The sequence below is a fragment of the Centroberyx affinis genome, unplaced genomic scaffold (assembly GCF_046629955.1).
Source record: "Centroberyx affinis isolate AG114_WGS23_722 - 3 ecotype Tasmania unplaced genomic scaffold, CSIRO-AGI_Caff_v1 ptg002177l_1, whole genome shotgun sequence".
Lineage (NCBI taxonomy): Eukaryota > Metazoa > Chordata > Actinopteri > Beryciformes > Berycidae > Centroberyx > Centroberyx affinis.
In genome coordinates, this window is record NW_027280485.1 from 105811 (window position 1) to 117056 (window position 11246).

General features: G+C 40.6%; 2 protein-coding genes across 3 annotated transcripts; both read left to right on the plus strand.

Annotated features, from left to right (window-relative positions):
- The first annotated feature begins 232 nt into the window (after positions 1–232).
- LOC139654956 (cytochrome b-c1 complex subunit 10-like) lies at positions 233–2939 on the plus strand. The gene is made up of 3 exons (XM_071532231.1): positions 233–362; positions 1789–1930; positions 2759–2939. The coding sequence occupies exons 1-2, from the start codon at positions 301–303 to the stop codon at positions 1907–1909; spliced, it is 183 nt and encodes a 60-aa protein (XP_071388332.1). The 5' UTR covers positions 233–300; the 3' UTR covers positions 1910–1930; positions 2759–2939.
- A 507-nt stretch (positions 2940–3446) lies between these two features.
- On the plus strand, positions 3447–11068 carry mbd3b (methyl-CpG binding domain protein 3b). 2 transcript variants are annotated; one of them, XM_071532244.1, is made up of 7 exons: positions 3447–3510; positions 5983–6142; positions 7086–7223; positions 7446–7536; positions 7742–7919; positions 8732–8884; positions 9648–11068. In XM_071532244.1, exons 1-6 carry the CDS (start codon positions 3497–3499, stop codon positions 8877–8879), a joined length of 729 nt encoding a protein of 242 aa, XP_071388345.1. In that variant the 5' UTR covers positions 3447–3496; the 3' UTR covers positions 8880–8884; positions 9648–11068. The 2 variants fall into 2 exon arrangements, with proteins under 2 accessions (XP_071388345.1, XP_071388343.1); XM_071532242.1 differs by lacking the exon at positions 3447–3510 and adding an exon at positions 4634–4932.
- Positions 11069–11246: the final 178 nt, after the last annotated feature.

Genomic DNA, 11246 nt, shown 5'->3' on the forward strand with positions numbered 1-11246 from the left:
TAGATATCATTTCATAAAGGACTCTAGTACTAGCTAGAAGGTCTCTTAAAGACAATCATTTTAGAGCATTGCTCCTTTAAAACACTGCACTGTCAAAATAAACTTCATTTTAGAGCATTGCTCCTTTAAAACACAGCGCTGTCAAAATAAACTTCTAAAGTGTCCTGATATGACCCTGGGCGGCTGCGCAGCTAGGTGGTTATTTTCAACAGGCATAAGAATAGGCAGTCCATGGGTCCTTAACAGCCATCACCGAGGAAAGATTGCATGGAGTAACGAACTTCAAGAGGGAAGGTCAGAATGGTGCAGAAAATACTAAACAAAGTCGTTGGTACCAAGTACATTTCTATTCTAAGGACGTGGTAAGTTGAACAATAGCAGATGTATAGTAATGTGTTAGAAGTAATCTGTGGGAGCTTTTGTCATGTTCAAAATGACGCTGTCAATGCCTGCACGTCCTGTATGACCCAACTGTTTGGATTATCTAGGTTAGCGAACGTTAGCTACTGGCACTTTATGCCATACAATTTAGCTAAACTAGTTAGCATCGGCTAACTACGTAGTAAGTAAAGGGGGTAAGTGGCAGGGTTTACTCAATGTTAACATTTGTATTTGATGTAACATCTATGCTAAATGTCTCAGTTCAATATCTTATACTGCTGTAATTATGCCTTAGCCCTTTGGCTAATTTACTCATCTCAGGTAGGTTGGACATTAATTGCTGTTAATCATCCTTATTTGATTTAGATTGAGCATCAGCTAGCTAACCTTAAATAGTGAACTAATGGGTCAAAAGCATGGGTATGCGTTTTCGTTGATCATACAAAAATATACTGTCGAAATTACAATATAAACTGTCTGTAGAAAAGACTGTCGCTTGTCTGTACATGTATTTTCTCTGATGCACTAGAGGCTGATACCAGCTTTGCACAAAAAAGATAAAGATGAAACTTTAATGTAAACGCTACCAGCTGTTTGTGAAATATTGAGACTGATAACGAAAGGCTTTGATTTAATTTGCAGTACAAGACTGCTCCTATGAAGTAGTGGAGTGTAATCCCACATTTTATTTATTAAGTAATTTACTCATTAAGTTGATTTCATTCTTTATCATGTAAATATACAGTATATATTAAATAGTATCAGGCTGCTGTAAGTCACATGATAATTTGGTATTTTAAGGGGGAAAAGAACTGACTCGAGCTCATAGTGTACTGTGAAATTGCCCAGCAGCTTATCTTTGTGGCATGCTCAGCCTTGCAGAGTGAACACAGTGGAGTGAAAGACTGGGAGGCTGTAGGTGTGCTAAACTCTGATGCTGACAGTTGAAAGCAGTAATTAATTATCTCAAATTTTCACTTTTTAACCATGCATATCCCAATACGAATTTGGTAGCATTTAACCTCCAATTGTCCACAGGAACCGAAGTCTGTAGCAGTATTCAAGCTGTTTCCTGTGATTCCGGTTATCAGTAATTACAACAAAAAATAACTTAGGACATAGTGATAAATACAGTTTTTGGAGTCCACATTGCCGTAGTTCACAAATCTTGAAAATATGACTTTTACTAAGTTTATAAAATGAAAGCAAGTGAGTCATGTGAATAGATACTGGGTCACTACAAGTGAAAATGTCATGCTAAAGTGAAGTATCATCATGGCAGCTTGGTTTAGGCCTATCTTTACCCAAGGTACATTAGATAAATATATAGAGAAACAGGGTGGTGAAGTTCATAGGATGGTTTAAATTCTGGTTCATTTCTGACTCCCACTGTTCTCTTCTGTCCAGGGTACCAAACATGATTGGCTGGGGAACTGTAGGCGGAGTGGCACTGGTTCACTTTACAGACTGGCGGATAATTCTGGACTATGTCCCATACATAAACGGGAAGTTCAAGAGTGATGAGTAAAGTGTCATAAGGCTATGCATTGTGAGTGAGTTGTTATTGTAGCAACACATCTTTAATTAAGCTTTGATTCACACACTTTTTAAATGTACTGGTTGGTTCGCCCATTAGCTTCAGCCCCACTGATTAGCAAATCCCTACCCAATGCCTAGTCATGAAGATCTGAGATGTGACAAACAGGTGTAGGCCATGCCAAGTGCTTGTACTGAAATTTCAAACTAGCACTCTCGGGTCACTAGTTGAATTTGCTGTCATGCTTGCTTACACCTGTCATATTGTCAGATCTCCACTAGTGCATCTAAGCAAAAATAGCAGGTGACCCCATATTGAGGTCAGAAAATGCCTGTGACTCCAACATCTAAAACATTGATGCTGAACCAATGATTACTGTAGACTGCAACTCAAGGGGACACAGATCGAGCTGCTTGTCAATTGACAATTGTGCACAGGTGTAGTGGCTTGGGGCTTCTGTACAAGCCAAAGCATTGCAAAGGGGTCAGACTGAAAGATAAAATGAGTCAATTGTGGCAAAAACTAAAATTTAAAGAATCTACATTAAGCAGAACTAGCCCAACAGATCTCATGTGCAGTGTATTATTATAGTGTAGTGTTTGTACACCTTTGTAGCCCCCCACACCCATCTCAATCTTTCTGCCCCACCACCATCACCACCCTGCAACCCTTGTTTAAATGCAGTCATGTCCGACCTTGTTCAGTTGTGTCAGACAGGGAATTTCTCAAGAGGGCAGCATAAATCCAGCCTCACTGACAGGAAGGATGTGCTTTTCACATATTCAAACAGAGCTATTTATGTACATTTTGCTAATGAATGGGCTGTGTGTCTGTCTACAGGACCAGAAGTTGGGGATGGGCGCATGGGTGCAGTGCTTACTCAACGCAGGGGGATGCCATGGCACTACAATCAGTCTGTCGCTGAGGGCTTGTTAGGAGTTTGCACTAAATTATGTCATCTGTATTAATGCTGTTTTTGATCCTTTATTATATTTAATGTGAATAAATCTTTATTACCCAAGTGTTTGTCAAATTATTCTACACATTGCCAACTATTCAAATGTTTTGCAGCAACTGTGCTTGGTGAGAGGTTTCCAATGTATTATGTGTTTCATGCTTCATATACCAGAATTTTTGAATAAATATAACAAGGTATGAATATACGTCCGTTTTCTTTTGGTATGTGCATTTACCACAGTGCATGGGACAGTTTTAAAGGTCTGGATTTCTAGCCCCGACCTGTAACAATTGGTCAGGTCATTGTAGTTGTATTGTAAAAGCAGAGTGAAATAACTCTGTAGTTTAGTTTGTAGTTTAGCCTCACACAGAGTTTATGTGACAGATAATTTCAAATGCATGCTTAGTTACAGGCGTATTCACAGGTTTCATTAGACATGATTGCTCTCTGAGGATAAGCTAGTTTCGGGCAGACATTATAGTCATTTTATCAGCCAGACTGCGAATTTTGCGTGGATAATGTCTTTCATTTCTCCCATCGAAGGGGGAGGGGACTGAAAGAGGAGAGGGGAGAAGGGATTTAACACAGCGAAAGGGAGAAAACGAGATAGTGTCTTCAAGATGGATAAAAACGAGTAAGTATATCATCTGAAGGATAATGCAAAGTATCAGCTAGGGGTTTAATAATTTCAGCATTTGATGCGCAATGTGTCGTTTTCATAATGCATTTGTAAAGTATGTTTATCATCGATTAGGCACAGGCGCTCGGTGGTCTCGGTATTGCAAATAGCAATGCTGTGCAGTGATCTCCAGCTAGATTGTAAATGTTTTTATGGGTTTAATTGTGTGATATAATTTTCTTGATGTTGACAATCAACGTTGAATTGAAGCACGGATTCAGCATACTGGATCGGCTATTTGCTATTTCGACATAGATTTTAACCTCAAAGGGCGGTTAATAATTTTACTGCATCATGTTTTTATACACAAAGCTTCCTCAAATGCATGACATGCTTTAAAATGGTGTCTGTATTTGATCGACAAGACCTACTTTGTTCATTCATAAAAGCCGGCTCCAAGTCTGAATGACAAGGGTACATTGTCGTGATGAAACGATTCTCCAGTTTCACGTAGCCTACATGAAACTTTAAAATCACTGGCTTATTGATTGAGCTACAAATAAAGCAGTATGTTATTGCCTCTCGTAGATCTATTCATTTCGTATAATCCACAATTGCTGCCATCACTTCATCGTGCTTACTATGTGCGATCTATTTGTTACAGTAATTTATGTTTCCCATAGGTTAACATTACTGTAGTACTGTCCACCAGTGTCAAGTGAGACAGAATAAAAAAATAGATTTTCCGGTCAAATGTTTTTGAAAATAAAACCCTTATTGATTGACATAAGGTATGCGACGTTTTTATGAATCAAACAAAGAACCAAAGTGGAATATTTGTATTTTTACCATGGCCCGCAATACAATGTGCTATTTTTTAGTATCTATTAACATATAAAGTTTAACTTAAGCTAATAATCCCTTGTAGTATTTTATTTTGATGCAATCTTTCCGATAGTGACATGTTTGCGCTTTTATTTTGAAGGCGAAGCCACCTAATTTCCTGTCCTGTCCTGGCTCACTCTCGCTGGCTTGACGCAGCCGTACTGTCCTATGTTTTCCTTGCGGATGTAGCCCTCTTGCCCCGGCGAGACAGGCAGGTAGTGATGTGGCTGAGGTCCGCGGCGGAGCGATCTTCTCAACGACAAAGAGATGCGATGTTGTCGGCAGGGAGATCCCATTACAGGGAACGCACGTTGTAATATGGTCGAAACAAAAGCGTGAGAAGCGATACAGGCCTACCCCAAAAAAATCCACCAGATTTCTTAAAATACGAGTTGGCTAGTCGCTAGAAGTTTAGTGGATTTCTAGGCAACTCGCGTGGGAAATGGAGAAGAAAAGGTGGGATTGCTCTGCTCTCCCCAAGGGCTGGAAAATGGAAGAAGTGACCAGAAAGTCGGGTTTGTCAGCTGGAAAAAGCGATGTCTATTATTTTAGGTACTAAATGAACGAGGGTTACATAACTTACAGGTGCACAAGACTCCGAGTTGGGAGACGGAAACAGACAGGATTAGTATAAGGGGGAAGGTGGACGGTATAAAGTTTGGGATGGGGAGGGGAGGGGGGGTCTATTTGCAGCAGGGCAACTAGGCCAACCAGGCCAGCTCTCATAATTGTTGGGATAAGGAGCCGGTCCAGCCCAGACATGTAGCCTAGTAGTAGTCTGTCGCCTGGCGAGGCCTTACAACAAAACCTCCGTGTGATCTCAGTGCAATACTCTTACTTCCTATTAAAGTGACTCAACAACGCCAGATTTGTTTTTATTTAGCAGAGGAGAAGAACAAGATGAGGAACAGAGGCAAGAGAGGGGGGAGGCGGGTCGGTTGTATAGTTTGTGGTAGGCTACTGTACAATCATACTGGTGTTAACTGTGGTGTGTGATGTAAGTTACATTTGCATGAATTACTAGCACGTATCAACAGTTGTTCCTTTGTTGGTCATTGCACAGGCTCTCCAAAGTTGTTGCTCCCAAAAGTGGAGTTACAATGTTTCCATTCTGAAACATTTTATCAAACGTTAGTGTTGCCATATCAGTGTGTGTACATTGTGTTCACCAACTGTTTAAGGGTTATTTTTAGCACTGATAATTACAATATTGTTGAATATGTTTTCTGTATAATTAAATTTGCTCCTTATTTGATTACAAATACGTGTTCTTGATCAGCTGTTAATAGGCTACAGGACTTGGGTAGAGCATTCATCTAAGATTGCATCCACTTCACTATTGTCACAAAGTAATGTGATTTCAGTGTCATTGGCGACATATGAATGTGCTTTGCTTTTGTTTGCATTTGACTTGTTGCATGTTGTGGTCCTTTTTTACATATTCTTGTGTCTGCTGTGTTGGTGTGAGTTTGAAGTGTGACCTGTCCGTCTTGTTCTGCTGTCTCCGTGTCTGTCCGCCTCCCGTCTCGCTATCTTTTGTTTTAAGATCATGTCAGGATTAGTATCATTCTGTGGTTTCTCATCTCTCTGCCTCCCTGCTAGTCCGTCTGGGAAGAAGTTTCGGAGCAAGCCTCAGCTGGCCCGTTACCTTGGTAACCAGATGGACCTCAGCTCCTTTGATTTCCGCACAGGGAAGATGCTGATGAGCAAGCTGAACAAGAACCGCCAGAGACTGCGCTATGATAACAACAACCAGAACAAGGTGAGGCGAAGAGCGTCAATGCCAGGAACTCGGTCACTGTCCGTCAACCACGACTGGACCGTGTGTTTTGACCTTTGTTAGAGAGGATTGCAGCCTGGTAATCTGTTAATAGTACAAATTAAGCCCTGCTCCAAATGAAACACCCTCATATAAATATGTAGAAATCTGACATACTAGCTCTAAGATTGAAAACCCCCAGTGAGAAAAAACAAACTCTTGAACTGTATGCACAATGTCCAAGGCACTCTAAATCCAGTAAGGAGGGAAGAGACTAAAAGCTTGAAATTTAAAAAGCCATTGTTGTCATGGTTTAGAGCCAATGCGTTTCGACCATAAGGTCTTCATCAGGGCAAGAAAGTCTACCTGACCTTCATATAAATACTTCATGCGGATTTTGAGAAACTTTTTCAACCTTAATCAAGTTGGATTTTCCTCTTGGAGAAAGACCAGGGTCCTTTAAATATCTGTTCAACGTGAGAATTTTAGCCAAAAAACTATGTAAACAGCTCATTATATCGAACATCAGGTGCATTTCATCAGCGCACCAGATGGCAATGTGTCAATTAATAAAATATTGCAGCAGTAAAGGAAGAATTCTGACTTGGGTATTCAACTTGAAGTGTCTAGAATTGAGTTATAGGGGTGATTTCTCATTTACATACCGTTTTTGAATTGGTAAGCTATGCTGGCCCATATCATCTCTGCCTACAATATGTTTTGTCGGGCTTCATACTTGATTGTACGTTGGCTCAATTAATTCTGCTTTGCTTTCTAAGGCCTCCTCTTAAAGCTGTGTGTTTTGTGTGATTCTCTGACTGGTGGCAATCAGCAGCTTCATAAAATAACATGTTACTAATATATCTATTTTTCTCTCCTTGCTCTTTTGTCTATCGTCCCTCCTGGCCTCGTCCTCCCTCTGTGTGTATGTGCTGTGTTTTCAAAGGGCAAACCTGACCTGAACACGTCACTCCCAGTCAGACAGACGGCCTCCATCTTTAAGCAGCCGGTTACCAAGGTTACCAACCATCCCAGCAACAAAGTCAAGACAGATCCTCAGAAAGCCGTCGACCAGCCCAGACAGGTAAGCGGCCTCAGTGTCCCATGCAAACTGGGAAAGCACAATGTGATGCACAGTCCGGAATGAAAGGTGTAACTTTGCACCTGGAAGAATGTTTTCATAGTCTATTAGTTTTTCCAGACTGTGGATGAGCAACAATGCATTTCTATTCTTTGGAAGAGTTGAATTTATTTCTCTCAAAACTGGTCACTGCTATTATGAACCCACTTTTTTCTTTGTCCACAGCTGTTTTGGGAGAAGAAACTGAGCGGTCTTAATGCTTATGACATAGCAGAGGAGCTGGTGAAAACTATGGAGCTGCCCAAAGGCCTGCAAGGTAATATACTATTTCTCATTGTTACTTCAGACCAAATGAACTGATTATATTCTGAAGAGACTTTTTAATATTACTGCAACAGTCGATCAAAAACACTCCTCACTGTTTATTTTAAACGTGTATCTGAACTGTGCATGAGTACAGTGACCATGTTAAAGCTGTGACCGTTAAAAATCTCTCATAACCAGCCTACTGTCCCCCCCAGGTGTCGGTCCAGGCTGCACAGACAAGACTCTCCTGTCGGCTATTGCGAGCGCGCTCCACACCAGCGCAGCCCCCATCACCGGCCAGCTGTCTGCCGCTGTAGAGAAGAACCCAGGAGTCTGGCTCAACACCGCCCAGCCGCTGTGCAAGGCCTTCATAGTCACCGACGAGGACATCAGGTGTGCAGACACAACACACACTCGCACATGGATACGCTATGTACAATATATAGTATCTTGATTGATATCAGATACAAACTGATGTGCACTAAAGTCAGGTTTAAAATTTCAAATCCAGTGCCTGATGATGTACTGAATTTTACTGTATTTGCTCCATTTCAGCCGTTAAACTGAACTTGTCAACGTGAGCAATTTGTCACCATGTGCGCCTGTGAACAAAGAAACTCAGACCCCCCTGATACAAATCCTACACAGACCTCCTTCAGTGTGTTTGAAAACAGGATGCAACGAGCCAGTCACTAATGTAACTAGAAAGGCACGTCTGATCCGCTCCAAAATTTAATGGGTTCTTCCTTGGCCCATGCTACACCCTTCCACGAAGTTTCATGAAAATCGGCCCAGTAGTTTTTACGTAATCCTGCTGACAAACAAACAAACAAACGGCACCGAAAACATAACCTCCTTGGCGGAGGCAATAATAATGGCTTATCTGTTTTGTGCATTTGATGTTGGTTCCCATTGTATGTCACCAAGCACAATAACAACTGTAAAAGGGTTGCGAGAGATGTAGATGTGAATGAATCAAGAAATCTGCCACATCTGAACTAGGAGTGTTCTCTCATTTTTTGTCATCTTTGATTCACTTAAAGAGAACTGAGTTTAGTTTGTTCAAAGTTTCCGTATTCCACACAGAGTGACCCCGCTCTCTCTAAAAACCCACACTCTGCTCTGTGCTGATTCAGTCGCTATATTCAGTAGCCGTAACTCTAACTGCCAGCGGTAACTGTTTCCTGTTGTGTGTCTGTGTGTAGGAAACAGGAGGAGCTGGTTTACAGCGTGAGGAAGAGGCTGGAGGAGGCGCTGATGGCCGACATGCTGGCTCACGTTGAGGAGGCTGCCAGTGAAGGAGAGGCTCTGAAGGAGGAGGGCAACGGCAGTGAGGACATGGAGGGTGTATAGCACAGGTAGGCCTGGCTCTACTGCTGTGTAGGTAGGCTCATAGGTAACGGGTCATGTCTATTGCAAATTTAGGACTAAGAGGATAAATGGAAGCTGCAAAGAAAATGCATGACTGTGAAATATTCTACTGCACTTCTGACTCACATAGAAAACATCCAAATCCCTATTTTATTCAACTGCAAATACAAAATATAGGCTCTTACTCCTTTCAGGTTTGCTTTCTTGTATCCGAGTTATAAATGCTTTAAGCTAGGGATGGGACGATATGCTTATCTCACTGTACGATTCGATACGCAATATGGGGTTCATGATTCGATACAACCATGATACGATGTAATGAATAAAAGTTCAATGACAACAAAGTCTGACTGTCCAGAATTATGTTAATTTCTGAGCCGCAAATCTTTCTAGCGATGGCATTGACTTTCTAGAATGTAAACAACAATTTAACAGTGTAATTACAAAGTGCAGATAATATAATTTGGATGGAGAGCTTGTGAAATTACGATGGTCAAGCCGTCTCATTTGCGATTACTACATCAGAATAAATTGTATTTGATATCACGATTCATTTTTCTGACCCACGATGCATATTGTCACATTTTTGTATTGCGATATATTGAATTTCAATATATTGTCTCATCCCTTCTTTAAGCCAATGCATGTTCATTGCATTTCTGGCGCGGATTTAAATAATAGGTGAAATGCAACCTAAAGAAGTAGTTTGAGAAGAGGTTTGATCTCATTGCCGACACTTTTCTCTTGTAGGGTTTTGTGAAGTTCGGAATGGTTTTGTTCAACACCTGCCCACACATGACCATGAACAGTAGGAGTCCTACACCAGTCCAGCCCTGAAGAACTGTTCCCTAGCGTCTGCACCCTCATTTAAAAATAAACCTCACTCACACCAGTACGACCTAAAGAACTGTCTTCCCCTCGCCTAACCCTTGACCCCGCGCTACGAGTCTCAAACGCTGCCACACACCATCGACCCCACTGGTTGGGACTCCTTGACTCCAGCGCTCACCGAACGACTCAGACCGAGTAAATCTAAACCAGTTGATCATGATGAGGACATTTTAAGATTTTCCCTTAACTAAAGAACACATCAAAACACTTTCATGGATTAAAAAGAAACAGTTATCTACAGTGTGACAAATTCAGTGTTCAATGATAATTGTATTTTTTACTAAAAGGCATTGTATGGGTTTGCATCTTTTGCGACAATCATGTCAAATCCAAACCTTTTATGTACACACTTTCAAAAAGATGATTTGGGTGCTTTATTTTCTTTCGGGCAGATTGGAAATGAATGTTTTGTATGTCTCTTTCTTGAATTTTATGATGCACTCCATGAGTAGTACAACACAACACACATGGACCGTCTTTTATAGTGGAACCATACGAGTAGAATTCAATTCTATTGAGTAGAACTAATTTGTCTCAGCCTCAGGGCCAATATGAAATAGTAAAGTAATACGGCTGAAGTTACTGATGCAGATGTTGCAGTCTGAAACTTGTGTAAATCCATTGGAGGAGACGTATTGTTGAGTAAACCTTTTATTGTATTCTCAAGGAAATATTATCTTTCATGTCAGTTGTGTGATCATACGAGTCATGTTCAGTATTGACCAAAGAGGAGCCATGTCATTTTGGAGGGGGATTACGTTTTTTCAGTTTTGTCTATCTATCTTTTGTATTTTACCCTAAGCAATCATCTGGCCCCATTATTACAGTCAAACATTAAAGGAAACGTGATGGAGATGAGCACAATGGGGAAGAAATGACTTGAAACCTCGTTCTATTGTGTAATTGTTACTGTTTTTAACACTCATCATCATATAGGTGCTTACTGATGTTGTTGTGAAACATTGCTGTTTTGTGCCAAAGCTTTGTTTCTCCCACAGCTTCAGTCCACGTTTTTTTTTTTTTTTAATGTGTCAATGTTACCACACACATGCTGCCTCCTAGTAAACCCACGCACAAAATTGGTGACAAGTAAATTACAAATAAGATATTGTTTAAATGTCTTCATTTATTTCGAGGAAGAATAATTTTGTATGTTTTACCCCTATTTCTCAAGGTTTGATGGTGAATCATGTATCCAACTGAAATAATGAAATCCCCTACTCAATATCAGCAGGCTGATTGCTGAAATGAATTTGATTGTATTACTTATTAAAAATGAGTCAGTATGTCAACAGGTACTGTTTGTTTTTTTTCCAGTCAAAGTGATAATCTGCAAAGTATTTTCTCTGGTTAAACTGTTTATAATGTGTCCTTGATTGTATTTAGACATCCAAAAGTATCATTCATAAGAGCCACCCTGCTTGACAGTAATGATTCCAACTTTTTCTAAATGGATGA

Excerpts from the sequence above, each read along its gene's own strand:
- mbd3b (XM_071532242.1), top strand. The coding sequence starts at position 4,823 with ATGGAGAAGAAAAGGTGGGATTGCTCTGCTCTCCCCAAGGGCTGGAAA. Across the intron at positions 6,143-7,085 it reads ATAACAACAACCAGAACAAG|GGCAAACCTGACCTGAACAC; the intron begins GTGAGGCGAAGA and ends GTGTTTTCAAAG. Across the intron at positions 7,537-7,741 it reads GCTGCCCAAAGGCCTGCAAG|GTGTCGGTCCAGGCTGCACA; the intron begins GTAATATACTAT and ends TGTCCCCCCCAG.
- LOC139654956 (XM_071532231.1), top strand. The coding sequence starts at position 301 with ATGGTGCAGAAAATACTAAACAAAGTCGTTGGTACCAAGTACATTTCT. Across the intron at positions 363-1,788 it reads ATTTCTATTCTAAGGACGTG|GGTACCAAACATGATTGGCT; the intron begins GTAAGTTGAACA and ends TCTTCTGTCCAG.